Source organism: Ictalurus furcatus, chromosome 17 (assembly GCF_023375685.1).
Source record: "Ictalurus furcatus strain D&B chromosome 17, Billie_1.0, whole genome shotgun sequence".
Taxonomy (NCBI): Eukaryota; Metazoa; Chordata; class Actinopteri; order Siluriformes; family Ictaluridae; genus Ictalurus; species Ictalurus furcatus.
This window is the reverse complement of record NC_071271.1, coordinates 3372575-3392015: the sequence shown is the minus strand read 5'-3', so window position 1 is coordinate 3392015 and position 19441 is coordinate 3372575. Positions and strand designations below refer to the sequence as shown.

Below are 19441 nucleotides of genomic sequence, written 5' to 3'. Positions count from 1 at the left end.
AATGTATTAATTGTTCGCTAGCTAAATACTAATATACTAATTGGTAGCTAGCTAAAACACGAATATACTAATTGTTAGCTAGCTAAATACTAATATATTAATTATTAGCTAGCTTAATACTAATATACTAATTGTTGGCTAGCTAAATACTAATATACTAATTGTTCGCTAGCTAAATACTAATATACTAATCGTTAGCTAGCTAAAATACTAATATACTAATTGTTAGCTAGCTAAATACTAATGTATTAATTGTTAGCTAGCTAAACCACTAATATACTAACTGTTAGCTAGCTAAATACTAATGCATTGTTAGCTAACTAAACCACTAATATACTAATTGTTAGCTAGCTAAATACTAATGTACTAATTGTTAGCTAGCTAAACCACTAATATACTAATTGTTAGCTAGTGAAATACTAATGTATTAATTGTTAGCTAGCTAAATACTAATAAATTGATTGTTAGCTAGCTAAATACTAATATACTAATTGTTAGCTAGCTAAATTCTAATATACTAATTGTTAGCTAGCTAAATACTAATGCATTAATTGTTAGCTAACTAAATACTAATATACTAATTGTTAGCTAGCTAAATACTAATGTATTAATTGTTAGCTAGCTAAACCACTAATATACTAATTGTTAGCTAGCTAAATACTAATATACTAATTGTTAGCTAGCTAAATACTAATGCATTAATTGTTAGCTAACTAAATACTAATATACTAATTGTTAGCTAGCTAAATACTAATGTATTAATTGTTAGCTAGCTAAACCACTAATATACTAATTGTTAGCTAGTGAAATACTAATGTATTAATTGTTAGCTAGCTATATACTAATATACTAATTGTTAGCTAGCTAAAACCCTAATATACTCATTTTTAGCTAGCTAAATACTAATATATTAATTGTTAGCTAGCTAAATACTAATATACTAATTGCTAGCTAGCTAAATACTAATTGTTAGCTAGCTAGAACACTAATATACTAATTGTTAGCTAGCTAAATACTAATATACTAATCGTTAGCTAGCTAAATACTAATATACTAATTGTTAGCTAGCTAAATACTAATTGTTAGCTAGCTAAAATACTAATATACTAATTGTTAGCTAGCTAAATAATAATATATTAATTGTTAGCTAGATAAATACTAATATTCTAATTGTTAGCTAGCTAATACTAATATACTAATTGTTAGCTAGCCAAATACTAAATACTAATTGTAAGCTAGATAATACTAAATGCTAACGTACATAATGTACTGTATAGCAAGCATTCCATGCTAGCTTGATACCCAATTGTTTATCAGTGACAACAATCCTTTCTCACAAGGAGTACCTTTACACATAAAATATTGCATAAAGAGGTTTTCTTAGAAATCCTGCCAGGTTAACTCAGCTTTAGCCAGCGTTAGGAGTTAAAATTATGAACATTTTATAAATAAGACTTCGAAATCCTGTCAGGTTATAGAAAAGGTCATATAAGAGGTTTACCTCATGCTAGCCAGCTAACCAACATAGGCAGTGGAAAGTATGAATATTTATGAATATGACTTTGAAATCCTGTCAGAAATCCTGCCAGTTCAGCTAGCTAAACAATCTTAGCAGCGAAGATTAGGAACATTTATAAATATGACTTAAAATCCTCTCAGCAATCCTGTCAGACTAACAGAATAAGACATCTGTATATTGATATGTAAATAGTTCAGCAATATTACAACTTTCGATAGATGCCATGACCTCAGATTTTGTCTAAACCTAGACATACTAAACAGTGGTTGTAATAATAATATTATGTCTAGTAGTCTAGCAATACCCATCTTATAACTACAGAATGGGACTATATTGGCTTGCTGATAAGCATGCTAGTATGCTAGGATTTGGGACACAGCCAGACCTGTCCACTCCTTCAGTATATTATGCAAGTACAAGATTTGTCCCCTCACCTGTGTGCGTTTCAATGCTGAAGTGCCCTTGCGTGTTCCCGGACCGGATGCTGTAATAGATGTCAGCGTTAGTCCCGATGTCCTTGCTGTGCGCATGGACACGCAGCACTGCGGTGCCAGCTGCTGCATCCTCGCCCAGCGTGGCACTGTAGTCACGCCGCTCGAACACCGGAGGATTGTCATTTACGTCCAGTACAGCGATGGTGAGGTTGGTGAGAGACGAGAGACGGTAGGGGACACCTAGATCAGACGCCCGTACCACCACAAGGTATGAGGATTGGACCTCACGGTCCAGCGGCCGCTCCAGAGCCACCACACCAGTCCACTTATCGATGGAGAAGACACCTTCGGCTGAGTCTACTAGCGAGTACACTACTTTACGGCTCTCACCTGAGGCAGAGAGATAGACAGAACGAGAGAGAGAAGGTCACCGATGTAAAACTGATGCGTAACGCAAGCTTTCCATGTGCAGGTTTGGTGTCATGGAAATGTGAAATATGAGATGCGTTCAGGAGGCTGCGTTAAGAAAATAAGGGAATGCCCACAAGAACTTTGGTGTCTTCCTTTGACTACATTGTCTCCATAGTGTTCTTCCAGATTTTCAGTACTCTTCCATGTATGGTAGTGAGTGCCTATGCCTTTTCAGATTTTCAAGATGTGTGCAAGAACCCCTTTTCTGGTTTTCAGGTGTTTTGCCACAGGATAGCTTTGGAAAGGTAAATAAATGGTCTGATGCTGTGTTCGACGTGAAGTTGTTTTACAGAGTGACATCTAGTCAACATGGCCGCCCGCACTGCGGACAGTGTAAAGTCCCCTGCAATGTCAGTCCAAAAGGTTGCATGAATGGTTGAAGTTCACTACAGTAGGACAGAACCAGTAGCCACTCAGGCCTATAACTGTAAAATTGCAGTTAAAGTAGCTTTTATAGAGCTCTACATATTCTGACAAAGCAAACATACTTTCACGGTTGCATCCACGGTTTTTTTTCCAGTTTGCACGTCGAACGTGCCGAGGTTGGAAATGACATGGTCACAACTTGCAAATTACCACTTAGGAGGCACCATGAACGCAGTACAAGGTTCCACCTGCAAGTACAGAGCCTCTCATACACCAACACTCCTACAGTACTTGTGGTCTCATATAGTTAATGAGGTTCTTGCATCCCCAGGCAAAATCAGTAGGATATCTCAAGACTGCTGTGGGCTCTATAGGATGGTCTCCTAAGAGGAGGCAACCAATTGTTGCCCCTCTGTCTTAGGAACTATTCTTGCACTACAAACTGATAGAAAAGCAAGTGCTGGGGGTACAAACTTGCATGCTTTCAAAAAGTTGTAAACCATGTCTAAAGGTCAAGTCCAAAATTTCATAGGTTGTCTGAAGCCGTCTCAAACAAGTCCAGAACTGATTCCAATGTTACCAAATTTTTACCGTTCTACAAGAGCAACATTGTCCTTTCACTTTTACAGAAACTCTAAAAGTGGTTTGAAATGTTTTTGCAAGTCCAGGCTACACCTTTAAACTGAGTGGTATGGAGAGTGATTATGGATTGTGGGGGAAGTACTCTGGGAATTTGTGCTGAAGTTCCAGGGGGCTTCTGCATGGGTGGTGGGGTGGATCCTGTTTAGAGGAGTGAAGGGGAGCAACAGGTGGTTAACTAGGGAGAAAGTGGAGCTCCATTAAAATTCACAAGACACCCAATCCAGACAACATTCCAGCTGGAGCTCTTTATCTGTCCATCAGCCAGGTCTGAGGGGGAAGGTTGTATCCTTCAGAGATATTTAAATTTGGCACAAAAATAAAGATGATAAAGCTGTCTATAGAAACTGCAGAAGGATATCCATTACAGGAAAAGTTCTAACTAGGGTTCTGCAGAACAGCTGCAAGAAACTGATTCTGATTCAATCAGAGGCACCTGGTCCGGACAACGTTCTAGCAACCTTCTGAGCTAGACCCTCAGACATACCATACCCAATTACCAGAGCTCTTTCGCCTGTTCGTTAGCCAGTGAGAAACAAAGGTAACAGAGCTGCCATAGAAAGTAAAAGAAAGTAGAAGTACCGTAGAAGAGCGACGTCATTATTGTCCACTGCAAGAACTCTTAATGTTCCTCTGCAGAATAGATACACTACATGGCCAAAAGATTGTGGATACCTGACCATCTCACTCATACATGAGCCTTGCCCAAAGTTGGTAGCACACTATTATCTACAGTGTCTTTGTATGGTGTAGCATTAAGATTTCGTGTTACTGGAACTAAAAGGCCCAATCCTGTTCCAGCTTCACAATGCCCCTGTGCACAAGGCGAGGTCCATGAAGACATGGTTTGCCAAGGTTGGAGTGGAAGAACTGGAGTGGCCCTGACCTCAACCACACTGAACAATAAACAGGAACGTGGACTGCGCACCAGGCCTTCTCGCCCGACGTCAGACATCAATGCCTGACCTCACCCAGTGCTCTTATAACTGAAAGCACAAATCCACACAGCCACATTACAAAATCTACTGGAAAGTCTTCCAAGAAGAATGGAGGCTTTCATAGTAACAAAGGGGGTGATGTCTGAAATAGGATGTTCAACAAGCACATATGGGTGGTGTGATAGTCAGGTGTCTACATACATTTGGCCATATAGTGTACAACCAAGAGTCTCTATTTGGCTTTTGGACAAAATAAAGTGTAGTAGACATTGTTATCACGTCCAGGCAGCTGGTGGAAAAGTATAACGAACAGCATCAGGACTTGTTTGTAGTATTACTCGACTTGTCCAAAACCCTTTCTGCAGTGAACAAGGAGTTGTTGTGGAATAACAAGTTGGTCCTCAAGCGGGATGGATTCTGAGATTCTAAGTGAGCAAGACCGTATACCCAGACCAGGTTGTCAATGTGTATCATATCCTACTCCATCGAGAGATAAAACACAACACTAGTTTCATCATAGGATTCTGGCTGAATGAAATGAGATTTCATGGCAGTACAAAAGCCGCCTCTTGCCACATATTGAGCCGAGAGGATCTACAAAGAATGCTGCTGATAGCATCTGCAAGAAAACTGGGTCAAACATCTAAAAAAAAAAACCCAAACAAAAAACTGAAATCCTGGCCAACTGTAATACTCGAAACCCGGATCTTCACCATCAATGGAGGCATGTTGTCCACAGTAACACAGCATAAATATCTTGCCAGCATTCTAACCCTTAAGCAACAACATCTCCTAAAGTAGGCCTCGGTCTCTTTTGGCCAGCACCTGCATACAGCGACTACAGTGGTGGTCTATCACCTCAGTGTTTTCAGCAGATTCTTGGCTTTTTTTTTTTACATGTTCAGGACACAGTTGTTAAACTCTCGGACATGTCACACATATGCACACGTGGTCGCTACACAAAACAGCTAGTAAGTTTTCAAATCCTTCAAAGTCGACCATCGAGCTGTTCGGCACGTCGAGATCACGCTGGAGATAACGATGTCAGGGAGTGCTCCTTTTTGAGCAGAGTGAAAAGTGGCAGTAGTGGAAGAAACGTGAATGAAGGCATGTAGCAACACTGCATAACAGATCGCTCAAAGGACTGCACGCTCACACAGGAACTCATCAATAATGCAGTGCAAGTTAGAAATCATTGCAGCAGCAGCACTCTGTGTGTGTGTGTGTGTGTGTGTGTGTTTCGTACCCAGGTCTGGATCTACGGCATTTAGCTGTGTGAGTAGCGCTTTCGCAGCCGTGTTCTCATAAACGCTGGTCTCGTAGTGGGCGGAGCCAAACCGAGGAGGGTTATCATTAACATCCAGTAGCATGATGGAAACAGTCGCCTCACATGAAAGCCCACCCCCGTCTGTTGCCCTGGCAACAAGAGAGTACCGCTCAACTTTCTCCCGGTCCAATGATGTGGCAGTTTTTATCTCTCCTGCAATACACACACACACACACACTACGTCATCACCATCATGGGCAGATAGATAGATAGACAGATAGATAGATAGACAGATATACAACGAGACAGACCTGTGTAAGGGTGTATGGTGAAGTCCTCAGCCCCGCCCCCTGACAGCGTATACTGTAGTTGTGCGTTGGAGCCGGTGTCTGCATCCGTCGCTCTCACTCTGAGAATCAGATTTCCAACAGGGACATCCTCCGAGACAGATGCAGTGTACACCACCTACACACACACACACAAACAAATTAGGCACATGTACGCACATAAAGTAACTGTGTCCATGTTTTGGTTTGTGTGTGTCGGTGTGTGTTGGTGCGTGTCTCACCGGGTCACACACGGGGCTGTTGTCGTTGGCATCGGTGACGAGCACATGGACGGTTGCCGTCGCAACGTGGAGGCCGTCTGTTGCCGTGACGTTGATGACGTAACGTTCTTGCTGTTCACGGTCCAACGGCCGCTTCACGTACAGCTTCCAATCGGAGGAGAGTAAGCTCAGGGCGAACACATCGCCACGATTGCCACCTGCCCACACACACACACACACACATACACACATACACACACACACACACACACACAGAAGAAAAAACACACTACTGTTATTAGGCTGTCTTACATCACACCATGTTCACTATTTACTATAGCTAGTGTTGTAGCTAATCAAACGTGTCGCTAGTCTTGTTTATAGCTATGATTACATTTTTGAGAGGAAACCTCCTAGAAAAACAAGCGCAATGCAGCTTTCTTTCTCACACACACCTCACAAGTCACACACAAACACATGCGCACACACACACGTGCACACACACACCATTTTTCTAATGACACCAGCATTTCTGTCCTCATAACGTCTTTCATCTCTTTGAGGTTGCTGGGTGAAAATGATGTCATTCCCATAAGGCAATAAAACACACGCACACACACACACACACACACACACCCCTATATGCATTAATAAAATCTGCCAGTGGTGCCAGGCTGATTAGTATAAATTGTAATAATCACACCTTTTATTTTCATTTAAGTTATTAAGGTCTAACACTAATGAGAATTAACTTATCTCTCTCTCTCTCTCTCTCTCTCTCACACACACACACAGAAATAGTAGAACGATGGATAGAATGAATTAAATTGGAACACAGTAATCTAAAACAGTTGCCTCAATAAGTGTCGAATCAGTGTGCTTTTATGCAGACATGTAACACACACACACACACACACACACACACACACACACACACATATATATATATATATCTAAATAAACAGTGCAATTTAATTCTGTTGGAGGCTAATAACACAGAAAGGGTATTTGTCTTTATCACTTTATTTCTCTCTCTCTTTCAATCCACTTTGTCACTTGCTCAATTATTTGCTCTTTAATAATTTTCTTCTTCTGAGTCAACAAAAGTGACATCAGCCAATTATCAAAGACCACACACACACACACACACACACACACACACACAAACAGAGTTATTACAAATTAACTTTACACATACCTTTATTTTTGGTCATTTGGGACACAGCTTCACTAAGGAGTATTGTCGTATTTTCACCAACAATCATTAAAAAAAAAATTGAACATTGCAAAGTCACTTGAAGTTTTTCATGGTGGCAGTTTTTCACATGACTGACATCACTGACACAACTTTACCACATTTCATCAGAGATTTTGTGTAAATAACGGTCTTATAAGTTACTGGGACCCGGTTAGTCGTCTCTCGTGTAGTGTGTAGTGGGAAAGCAACCTTAGTTAAGTTATTTTAGCACATTTACTGTATACAACTCAAAGTGTTTTACTGAAACAATATCTAACTATCTATCATTCTATACAAATTTAAACTTAAAACGAATGCACAAAAAAACTCAACAAACACCACCTCATCAATATAAAAATATAATACTGAAAAATGCATTTGTCATTAAATTTGACACACTCTTCACTAAAGATACCAAAATTGTAAAAAAAAAAAAATTTGTGATTGCTGCGGCCAAAAATGCTTGATTTTGTAAATAAATCGCAAGCTCCTCTGAATATTGCGGAGTTTGCTTGATTTTGGGTTCATTTCTGCAATCACAACATCAGGAAATCCTGGAGGGACCGACTAAAATAAGTAACGTTGTTTCATCTTATCCTGCCATATAGCATATGCCCTCTCACTAAATGTGTCTAGAAACATTATGAAGAAAAGTAAAGCTTGGAAGGGAGTAGCAAAGACCGTTTTTTTTGTTTTTCTGCTGAGTGTAAACAGCTAGTCCAGTTAGCTTGCTTTGCTAATCTGCCAATGAAGCTAGTACAAAGTCTAGAATGTAACATGTGGATAAAAAGGCGATAGGCTGTACATTTTAGATTATTTTTTTTTCTCAGCAGAACAAAAAAACAGCCACAAAAATGGCAGTGGATGCTACACGCTCACAAGAGACAAACTACAGAAAATACTGTTCTATCACCCATATAGTGCACTAGATAAGGTGTTGGGAGTAAAACGTCGTTTGGGATTTGTCCTTTTCTCTAAGCTGACAATCATCAGTTTCAATACATTAGAAAGAGCTGTAAATAAGCATTTTCCATCTTGTTACGTAGAAACATGCAAGCGCAGTCGGAAAAAAAACTAATTTAATTGTGTTATTGTGGCTAAACAATATTTCTAACGTTTTGTTTTTTTTGTCCGGATTTTGAAACGTCAGCTTTCGTTCAGGTTTATGAGTTTCTCTTTATTCGAGTAAAAAGCAGGAAATAACTGCTCAGGCATGTCGCCAAGTGTGGACAGACTTTACCATAAGGCATTGCGTCTGTTATCGCCAACTGTGTTGATGTTTTGGAGACTCAGTCATTGTGCTTCCGTCTGCGTTAGTCAGCATGATTTATAGCCTGTTTATTTGTGGCACAGTGTACTTACAGCGTTAGCTGTATTTATTTCAGGTAGTATTATATAATATTGGATCATTTTCTTCAATAAATAATTAAATGACCAAGTATAAGTAAATACTTTTTTCTTTCGTTTGTTTAATTGGGTTACTCGTTGTCTACTTTGAGGACTTGTGTGAAAATCTGATGGGGTCTTTTAGGTCATATTTATGCAGAAATCTAGAAAATTATACAAACTTTCAAGCACCACTGTACAGTATGTCAGGGGTTTTCACACTTTTTATAGTCAAGGACCTTTTAAATTAAGTTACACATTATTTAAATGCATACAATAAAACTCCGAACAACCACTTCAATAGGAACAGAGCCTATGCTAAGGTTTGATGCATTCTAGGATGCTTTTCTGCTCAGCATAGTTGTAAAGAGTGCTTATTTGGGTTACCGTAGCTTTCCTGTCAGCTCGTACCAGTCTGTCCGTTCTTGAATGGATGTTTTTTGTTTTTTGCACTATTCTGTGTAGAAAATCCCAGCAGTTTTTTTCCCCCGAAATACTTAAACCAGCCCATCTGGGACCAACCACCAATGAATGAGCAGGTATACAGGTATACCTAATAAAGTGGCCTTTGTGTGTTGGCCCAAAGAACCCATTTTTATTCAAATTAGATTATATTCCAGTTGCCATTATAGCTTTGATATTCATCGACTCCACTTTCAGAACCACGGGTCTATGTAACCTTTCTTTCGTTCTTCTTCACTTCTCCTCTCTCTTGTTCCGTCATCTATCTCTATGACTTTTTTCTCTTCCTTGTCACTTTCTCATTTTATATTTTCACATATCTCTCTCTCTCTCTCTCTCTCTCTCTCTCTCTCTCACACACACACACACACACACACACAAACACACACACACGCGTCCTCTCTGACTCCATCTTTCTCTATTATGTGTTTATATCACACTTCTGTCAGGGGGTGTGAAGAGTCCATTAGTCAGTGTTTGACCTTTGAGTTCGTCTGAAACCGAAGGGATTTAAACATCAAAGAAAGAGAAACAGACGTAAGAGAAAACGAGGGGAAAAAGAGAGAGCGTTGTTCTGGTATCAGCCTGAACAGCACTCACATAGATACGTAGAACTGAAATTGAGTTGTGTGTGTGTGTGTGTGTGTGTGTGTGTGTGTGTGTTATGAAGTTGAAACTTCATAACATTACACTCAGAAAATGTTTACAGCCACTGAGGCTGTGCCTTAATCTAAATTCTGCCTCAGTCAAAATGTGTGTGTGTGTGTATGTCCGGGAACCCATGAATTATAAACCATGGCAGCTCCCTAATGCAATGTTATGAATTTCTAAAGTGATATACAGGCTGCACCTGAGAGTGTGTGAGTAGAGGTGTGTGTGTGTGTGTGTGTGTGAGTGTGTGTGTGTGTTGTTGTCTATAAAGGAGCTCTAGACCACCAGGCAAGGCATTCTGCAAAATTGTAACTGTGTTTGACAGTGTGTGATGAGGTGCACAGCTGGTTCTTACGATGTGGTTATTTCGTACACAAATCAATCGAACGTTCATCACGGCGGTGTGTGTGTGTGTGTGTGTTACTGATTTACTCTTCGTTTCCACTCCAAAGTGAAGTGTGTGTCTCAGATCCAAAAGTCTGAGTGCACTGCAGAGACCTGTTTCTGTTTCATCGCTTTCATCTCCGACCATGGGGTTAAATAAATGTTTATTTTCTTCCACCAGTAGGGGGCATCGGTGCTTTGCTTAGTGTAAAAAATAAAAATAAAATAATAATAAAAATCATCACACTCCAGTTTGAGGGCAGTTTCTTAGATAAGCAGCATTTTTGGCCAGTCTTTGCACACTCCTTGCTAACAAAATACCACAATATGCAGTATGTAGCTAGCATCTGAGAGTGTAGCTAAGAAGTGCAAAGCCTTAAAGGTATATTACATCTTTCTAGGTAAAAGACGTATACTAAAGGTACAAAGGTATACACTTGAGGGTACCACTGCAGCAACGAGGAAAGGTACAGATTAATACCCTTTTTTTCTGAGATTGCTGCAGTTGGCAATAGTTCCGGATCCATCCTTCGGTAAGATATTAATAAACAAACACGCTAAAAGCTATGGCATGTTTGATAACGCTCAAAGGTATACTGAATGCAATGTCTGTCACGGTTCTTTTTCAGTTAAAATGCTGACCAAGGAAACACACCAATGCGACTGCTAAAGCAGGTGCTCCATAATGAAATGCAGCTTGTGTGAGCAGGAATGCAGAAATGGGCCTTAACATCCCATAATAAGACCTGGTTTTGCATTGTGAATACATAGTGAATGACATAATATATGCCCAATATGCACACTTTCATAAAACACATTTCCCTTCTCGCACAATAACAGGTTATCTAAACAAACCAACGTACAGTCGTGTCGTCCCCCACCCCGCCCCGTTTCCTTCACACAGACATGAACACACAAATACACCCGTTTCCTTTCCTCACCTGTGATGTGGTAGGTGACCTGACGGTTGCTAGGAGAGCTGTCATCATCACGGGTGTTCAGCACAGCAACCACTTCACCAGGCGCATCGCTTTCCCGTACGCTGCCGTAGTAGTGTGGCTGCAGAAACTCGGGCATGTTGTCATTGGAGTCACCAACTGCTATGGCGACTGTCGTCGAGGATGACAGACTGGCTGGGTCGCCGAGATCGAATGCCCAGACTGTAAGACTGTGGATGGGGTTAAGTTCATGATCAAGGCCTTTTAGAGTTGAAATCCAACCAGAAGTGCTGTCAATTGTAAAGTAGCTCCCACTATCCTTCAAATCCTCACTTCCTGAACCCAGAAGCCCAGGTGGAGCGAGGCTGTATGTCACCTGACCATTGGCTGACCAGTCAGGATCCACTGCCAGCACCTGGAGGATCCTGGTGCCAGCAGGAAGTCCCTCAACGATGGAGGCTTCATATGAGTTGGACTCAAATGCCGGTTTGTTGTCATTTACATCTAGAATTTTTACTTCCACATCTACGACAGCGACTGAATCTACGAGCCCTTGCTGCAGGGTTGCGGTCACTTTAAAATGGAATTCAGGAGTTTGTTCACGGTCCAGTGGCTTTTCCAGTTTTATCATCCCACTCTCCTTTTCCACAACAAAAACCCCATCATTATTACTCTCCACAGTCTGACCAATCACAGTTGAGAAACTGACCGGTAGAGAGGTCTGTCCACGATGGCTCTGCAGATGCACTGCTCCTAGTGTGTGACCAATGGGTGTATCCTCTGGAATTGTAAAGGAGAAGTGTGGTTGGCTGAAGACAGGTAAGTGGGCATCATTTGAGAGCACGTGAATGTACACAGAAATGAGAGAATGGCGGACTGGTACACCACTGTCTGAGGCTTTCACAAAAAAGGACAACACCGACCCTCGAAGGGGGCTGAAGTTGCCCTTGGTAACTACCCAACCACTATCAGGGTCTATATCCAGCAATTCTGTGACCTGAATACTGGCTTCACTGTATAAGCTGTAGTTGATCTCTCCATTGAGCCCTTGATCAGCATCCCAAGCCTGCACTTGTGTCACTAAAGAGCCAGGCTCCACCTCTGCCCGGACGCTAGCACGGTACTCCGAAGCATCGAAAAGTGGGGCATTATCATTCTCGTCCAGCACTGCAATCCGAACATGGCAATATGCAGTTCTTCCTCCTGTGTCGACTGCTGCAATTGACAGCACAAATTCATTTTGCTCTTCCCGATCCAACCTCTCCAGAGTCGTTATCTGACCATTGCTGTCTATACTAAACAAGTATCGTGCTACATCCGACAGCAAAACGTAGTGCACTTCTCCGAATGGTCCAGGATCAGCATCCTGAGCCCGAATCATAAGGACCTTTGATCCAGCTGGCATGTTCTCTCGTACCTCTGCTTCGTACATGCCCTGGGTGAATTGTGGCGTGTGTAGATTAGCCCACTCTACATGTACGTGCACTTGTGCTGTGCTGGTGAAAACGCCGTCTGAAACGCTTACGTTCAGGCTGATGGCGGGGGGCATACGTTGCGTGCGCCGCTGTCCACTCAGAGTCAGAATCCCTGAGGAAGCGTCCAGATCAAATAGCAATCGCTCGTTTCCTAATACCAAACCATAATGTAGTCGGTCTACATCAGACTGATCTGCATCAGACGCCTGAATGCACATGACAAAGTGCCCTTTGGGTGCAAGTTCGTAAACCGATGCCTCATACAGTAGTTGATTGAAGACTGGAGGATTATCGTTTGTGTCCGTCACCTGAACCATGACCTGCACCTCAGTGCTAAGAGGAGGGAAGCCATGATCAGTCGCTTTGACAAAGAAAACGTAGCGCTGGATGGTTTCGTGATCGAGGGTGCGAGCAGTCAAGATCAGACCACTGCTACTATCAATGTGAAAGTGGTCTGTGCTGTTACTGCGGTCAGGGATGATCTGGTAGCGAACTGCTGCATTTCTCTCGGAGTCTTTATCTGTCGCTTGCACCTGCAAAGCAGGCGTTCCAATCATGGCTGATTCAGAGATTACCGCTTTATAAACTGGTTGTTCAAACACAGGTGCATTATCATTCATGTCTAAAACGGTCACCTCGACATCCACCTCTGCTCTAGCACCTGTGAGGCAATCTGTTGCCCTGATGATCAGTTTGTGGACCGGATTGGCCTCAAAGTCCAGAGGGGCTATAACGCTGATGATACCAGTGTCAAATCCAATAGAGAAAAGGCTATCAGCGTTGCCATGTGTGATGGTGTAGAGAACATCCTGTCCTTCTGGACTGCTGGCATTGATTCCCAGAACAGGGCTGAACACCGGTACATCCTCACTTACTTTAACAGAGTAGAATGGCCGGTCAAATACAGGCATTGCCCGGTTGACAACAGTGACAGGGAAGGTGATAGAAGAGGACAGGGATGGTGTGCCGCTATCACGAGCAAAAACCAGGATTTGGTATTCCACACTGGACAGATCGGCATCAAAGGCCTGGCGTAATCTCAGCTCACCACTACTACGGTCCATTTCAAAGTGTCCCAGCTCATCCTGCAGTAAGTAGCTGACTTCTCCATTTGGACCTTTGTCGCTGTCCACAGCGGTCACACGGAATATGGACACCCCTGGTTCTGCCTCCACTTGCACGGCTGCATAATACGGAAGTCCAACAAAAATGGGCGCATTGTCGTTGACATCTGTGACACGTACACGGACAAGCGCCCTTGCAACACGTAGCCGGTCTTCCTCTCGACTTGCCTGCACAAGAAGTCCATACTCCTCTTTGTCCTCTCTGTCTAAGGGGACTCCTACCGTCTCTATAGCTCCAGATGTGGGACGGATTCGAAACCTCCCACCAGAGTTTAGCAAAGTATAGCGTAGTGGCTCGTTTAATTTGTTGCCAAGCGCTGTAACTACGGCGACTGTTGTCACATTAGCATTGTTCTCCTGAATGTTAGCATTGTAGATGTTGTGTGTGAAAGCTAGGCCACTGTCAAGTGCCTCACGCACAAGAATGGTCACTAGAGCTGTGCTGGAGAAGCGTCCGTCTGACACGCGAACATTAAATCGGAAACGGTCTTTGCCAAAGGTGCTGTTTTGGACTGTGATTAGCCCAGTGCTCGACTCTACAGCGAAGTGCTCCAAACTGGTGTCAGTCAGTGAGTAGATGAGGTCCGATTGACCATCTCCATCAGGATCAGAAGCAGAGATTCTCAAGGCTTCCACTCCCTCGTAGGTGGGAAGCAGAAGAACGGCTTCATAGAAGTCCTTGGAGAATTGTGGCGCACAGTCATTAACGTCTTGCACTTGGACGGTGACTTCCGCAGGATGTTCAGCTGATAGCTGTGGACGTCCACTGTCCCTTACACTCACATGAAAATAGAAAGTAGGTGTTTTTTCGTGGTCCAGTTGAGCAATGGTTCTAATGGAACCGGTGCCAGCATCTACAGTAAAGAAACGTCTGGCATTCTCTTCCTGGATCTGATATACTAACAAGGCGTTATGGTTCCGGTCCGCATCTGTCGCCCGGATAACCAAAGGCTCGCCAGATTCACTCAGCACCACGCTGTTCAGCCCTGCCCCTTCACTGATGTCACCGTGGTAATGCAGCTGCTGGAACACAGGGGCATTGTCATTCTGGTCAAGCACGACAACCGTTACAGTGGCATTGGACGACTGGCCGGCCATGTTGGTAGCCGTGATGATCAGCACGTATGAAGAAATCGTCTCGAAATCGAGCACTTTTTGAGTTGTGATCACACCACTGTACTGATTAACCCGAAATGTCCGACCTCCATTACCGTGACGGATTTCGTAGGTTAGTGTGGACAGGCTAAGGGCTGTTACAGTGGTGACTGATGTTCCGATTGAAACACCTTCAGCAACCTCAGCCTGATACTCGCTTTGGGGAAATTTGGGGCCTGAATTGTCAGAGAGTGTCACAGCAATACGAACAACAGCCGTGGAAGATAGAGCGGGTGAGCCATGATCCACGGCTTTTACAATTAACACGTAGTGACCAATGGTGGATATCTCCAATTCCCGTGCCACTGAGATGATTCCCAGAATTGGATCAATCCGGAATGTGTTCCCAGCGTTTCCTGTAGAGGCAACAAAACACATATTTCAAAACAACGTATTGCAGCTTTACTTTTTCTGTTTGTGTATAAAAGTAATAAAACACTCAGAGCCATGCTTTATCATAAATGACATAAGATTTTGCAGGTCTACTGTGACCAAATTACAGCTGTGATGAAAACACAATCTCTATTATGTTTTATTACTTATATTAAAGATGTAGTGATATTATAATAACAGTTTATTCGAGTTATCAGTAAGCATGTTTCCAAGACTTGGCGTGAAAGGACATGTGTGTGTGTGTGTGTGTTGTATTATTACCTGATTCTATACTGTAAGTTATCTGAGCATTCTGGCCTTTGTCTTTATCCAGAGCCGTTACCGTGACGACGGCAGAGCCAAGAGCCGCAGATTCGTATACCTGTCCGTCATACATTGCCATGGTAAACTGAGGGGCGTGGTCATTTACATCCTCTACACCAATGAGAACACGCGCAAGACTCCGTCTGTATGGGAATTCCTGATCTTTCACCTGAGAGAGAGAGAGAGAGAGAGAGAGAGAGAGGTAGACAAGAAATAGGCATAAGTAAACTTTATTGCCTCAGTGAAATAGCAACAGACAGCAATAACACTCACTCACTCACTCTCACTCGCACACACTCACTCGCACTCGCACACACACAGATAACATCTCTCGGTGGATTACAATAACACATTTCATCTGTTTCACAGGCTGCGGGGAATATTTATGAGGCACACACACACACACACACACACAGAGAGAAGGGCGCTGAAACAGAGAGTGAGTGTGATCAGATCGATAATTAGATTGCTGCGCCGGGAGACGACATTAACGCAAACGCAAATGCACACGTACACACACACACACACACACACACACACACACACACTTTACTGTCAAGGTACACACAGCCGCAAGTGAGGAAGGGATAACAAACAAAATAGAGAATTAATGATGGAAAAAGAAAGGATGGGGAAAAAGAGAGAAAAACAGGCAAGAGTCCTATCTTATGAGAGAGAGACACACACACACACAGACGAGTGGGAGAGAAAGATGGAGGGAGGTAGTGAGCTATAAAGCTGAGAGACAGATAAGAGCACTTTGTCCTTATTTAACCTCAGATAGAGAGGGAGAGAAAAACAGAGTTAGAGGAAAAAGAGGAAGCTAATCGCTAACCTGTCCAAACACCATTTTGACGGAAAACCAGACGTGTTATAAAACGTCACAAAGACACTACATCTGACTAGCTAGCTGATAGCTAATCAGCTAATTACCAACATGCTTATGAGATTAGCATGCTACAGCTAAATCCTGACAGGATGCACACAAACGCTAGCTGTAGGGTATGTGACAGAAAATCCAGCTAACTTTTATTTTTTATTTTTTTTTTACGCTTTATGTCATTACACAATGCTATTCACGTAAATCTGATGAACACTCAGCACTGTCAAGGAATTGTGTTCTAGCACTTTAGAAAATGGCTGCCATTCCTGTGAAATGTGTGTACCGTCAGGCTGCTTAGCTAACAGACAATTAGCTAGCTAGGTTAGCTAATTGTCTCATTTCAGCCTCAGAATTTCAGAATAAAACTGTATCAACACTTAAACAATTAGCATTAAGAAAAAAAGTCTTCTTACCAGATTATACCAGGTGCTAGTGTGACATTAAAAAAAAAAAGATTCAAAATGTTCACAAGTAACTAAATAACGTGACAAGAACTAGCATTTAGGATACGCTTGCGTGTACGTAGCGTCGGTGTATCAAATCAGGGTTTAGCTGAGAGTGTTGAGTTAGGTACAGCACTAACCCTAGCGCTAAACTAGAAAGGTAAGCTAAGCCCTAACCTCTAATGAGCCTATTAGCTAGCAAACAATTAGCTAGCTCCCAAACATGCTACAATATTGTACGCTTATCTTAGCTAGCAACTTTGTGACGCGTTGTCAACGAGGTTCTATTTTTAAAATCGTCCATTTTGTCCGTTCAAACGTATCATTTCAGCTCAACGATATTTGAGACACAGTACGACATTTCACACTTATCATAAATACGAGTTTCCATGTTGACTAGCGTTTCAGATTTCAGATATTTCAGATATTAGCGAAGCGTTACCATGACGGAGATGACGTGCTGTGCGTTAGTCTCGTGGTCAAGGCGTTGTGCAGTGTACATGTGACCCGTGTTTGCGTCGATGCGGAACAGACGCATGCTAGCGGGGTCCACGCTGCCCAACAGGGCAAAGGTCAAGCGATGATGCTCGTCTCGATCCGACGCCAAAACCTGCAGCACCTCCGTATCCGGGGGCGTGTCCTCGGCAACCATGACTTCGTAGGTGGGCTGAGAGAACACTGGGGCATTGTCATTCTGATCCAGAACGGTGATGAGAACCTGACAGAAAATACACACATACATGGAGATGAACATGATATGACATATGTTACCTTATGTATCGCTATGCTAAGTGTGTGTGTGTGTGTGTGTGTGTGTGTGTGTGTGTGTGAAGAGACCCCACTGGCTCTTCTAATTATATAGCAAACAGTCGTGCACTTCCGTCCTCACTCCGCTCTCAGTGGCAACATGTGGAGATCCATCTGTGTGTGTGTGTGTGTGTGTGTGTGTGTTGGTACAAATTGACTTTGTGAACACTGGAAGGTGAATACATAGTACATTTATCAAAAGGATAAATAACACTGTTGCTTGGCAACCGGTAAAGTAAATGAGTAGGCCAAGCAATAGCTAGCTAATTACTGAGACTTATGATTTAGCTACCTAGCAAGCACGTAGCCGTTAGCTTTCTAAGGGGACACGGTAAAGGTGTACAGGAAATGGAATTACTAACAAAAAAGACAAATAAACATTGATGACATTCTAGCAACTATTCTAGCGTTAAAAATAAAAATGATTTGCTTCATATTGTAGATTATTTTCCGATAACAGCATCTCCTGAGATATGCTCTTCTACTGCCGCACAATGCTAACAATTACATACTCAAAACAAGTTCCTGTTTTCCCTTTTTTGTTCTTTATTATTGTTGGTTATTAGTGTATGTTCTTACATTGTGTAGTTCTTAGCTTTTAAAATGAGTCGTATTTAGAAGATGTGTGATAGGGGGTGTGGTGTGGTGTGGCGTGACTTTTGATATTTCCTTCGGAAAAACTGATCTGTCGAGCGACCTTGAGCATGAGGAATGTGCTGTATAAATAGAGCCTTTTATTAATATCTAGTATTAGCTGATGGCTGTAAGGCACGATGTGCACTGGCTACGACAAATCGCACAGCAGCTCGGTGCTTTGCATGCCTGAAATACCCTTGAATTACAGTATAATATATGGAATCAGTTCATCTGGTGCTAGCCAGGGTAAGTTCATACAAATACTACATTTAATAATTTGAGATATTACACTAATTAGAATTTCCTACTTGATGAATGACGGCAAAAATCATTGGTAGCCAAAAAACAAAACAGTCTCGAGTTCTAATAGTTATATGAGCTTCGCTCTTCTGGGAAGGCTTTCCACTAGATTTTAAGGCATGGCTGTAGGGATGTGTGTTCATTCAGCGACAAGAGTGTCAGTGAGGTTGAGGTCAGGTACTGTTGTGATGATGTGAGGAGGCTCCAGTTCCAGTTCATCCCAAAGGTGTTCAGTGGGGTTGAGGTCAGGGTTCTCGAGTTCTTCCACTCCACCCTTGATAAACCATGTCTCCATGGCGCTCGCGTTGTTCACAGGAGCATCATCCTGGAATGCCCAGGTTTGGGCCTCTTAGTTCCAGTGAAGGGAAATTGTAATGCTACAGCACACAAAGACATTCAATCCAATCATGTGCTTCAGACTTTGGTGCAACAGTTTTGGGGAAGGACCACGTATAGGGGAGTGATATCCAAGCCAAGCGAAACTTCACGCCAATGGCGTCGATGGGGATGTCTCCACCACCAGCAAGTCCTTGTGACTAATTTGTCCCTTAAAATACATTTCGAACAAGTAGGAAGCTATTCGAGAAAAACAATTTCAGACATTGCTGTGATTTTGACCCTGTGTGGATCAGTTCCGACGTCGAATCGGTTCATCTGCTGATTTCAAGGATACTCACTCATTC

The 19441-nt window shown here is 42.4% G+C and overlaps 1 protein-coding gene across 1 annotated transcript in view; it reads right to left on the bottom strand.

The window, feature by feature from the left end:
• The window catches only part of fat3a (FAT atypical cadherin 3a), a 119782-nt gene that overhangs the window by 20309 nt on the left and 80032 nt on the right, over positions 1–19441 (bottom strand). The window contains exons 9-15 of the mRNA XM_053646524.1: positions 17458–17733; positions 15648–15858; positions 11243–15349; positions 6203–6399; positions 5946–6099; positions 5614–5847; positions 1954–2343 (exon numbers count right to left, since the gene is read on the bottom strand). Coding sequence (XP_053502499.1) covers positions 1954–2343; positions 5614–5847; positions 5946–6099; positions 6203–6399; positions 11243–15349; positions 15648–15858; positions 17458–17733 — 5569 coding nt within the window. The remainder of the gene's footprint in view (positions 1–1953; positions 2344–5613; positions 5848–5945; positions 6100–6202; positions 6400–11242; positions 15350–15647; positions 15859–17457; positions 17734–19441) is intronic.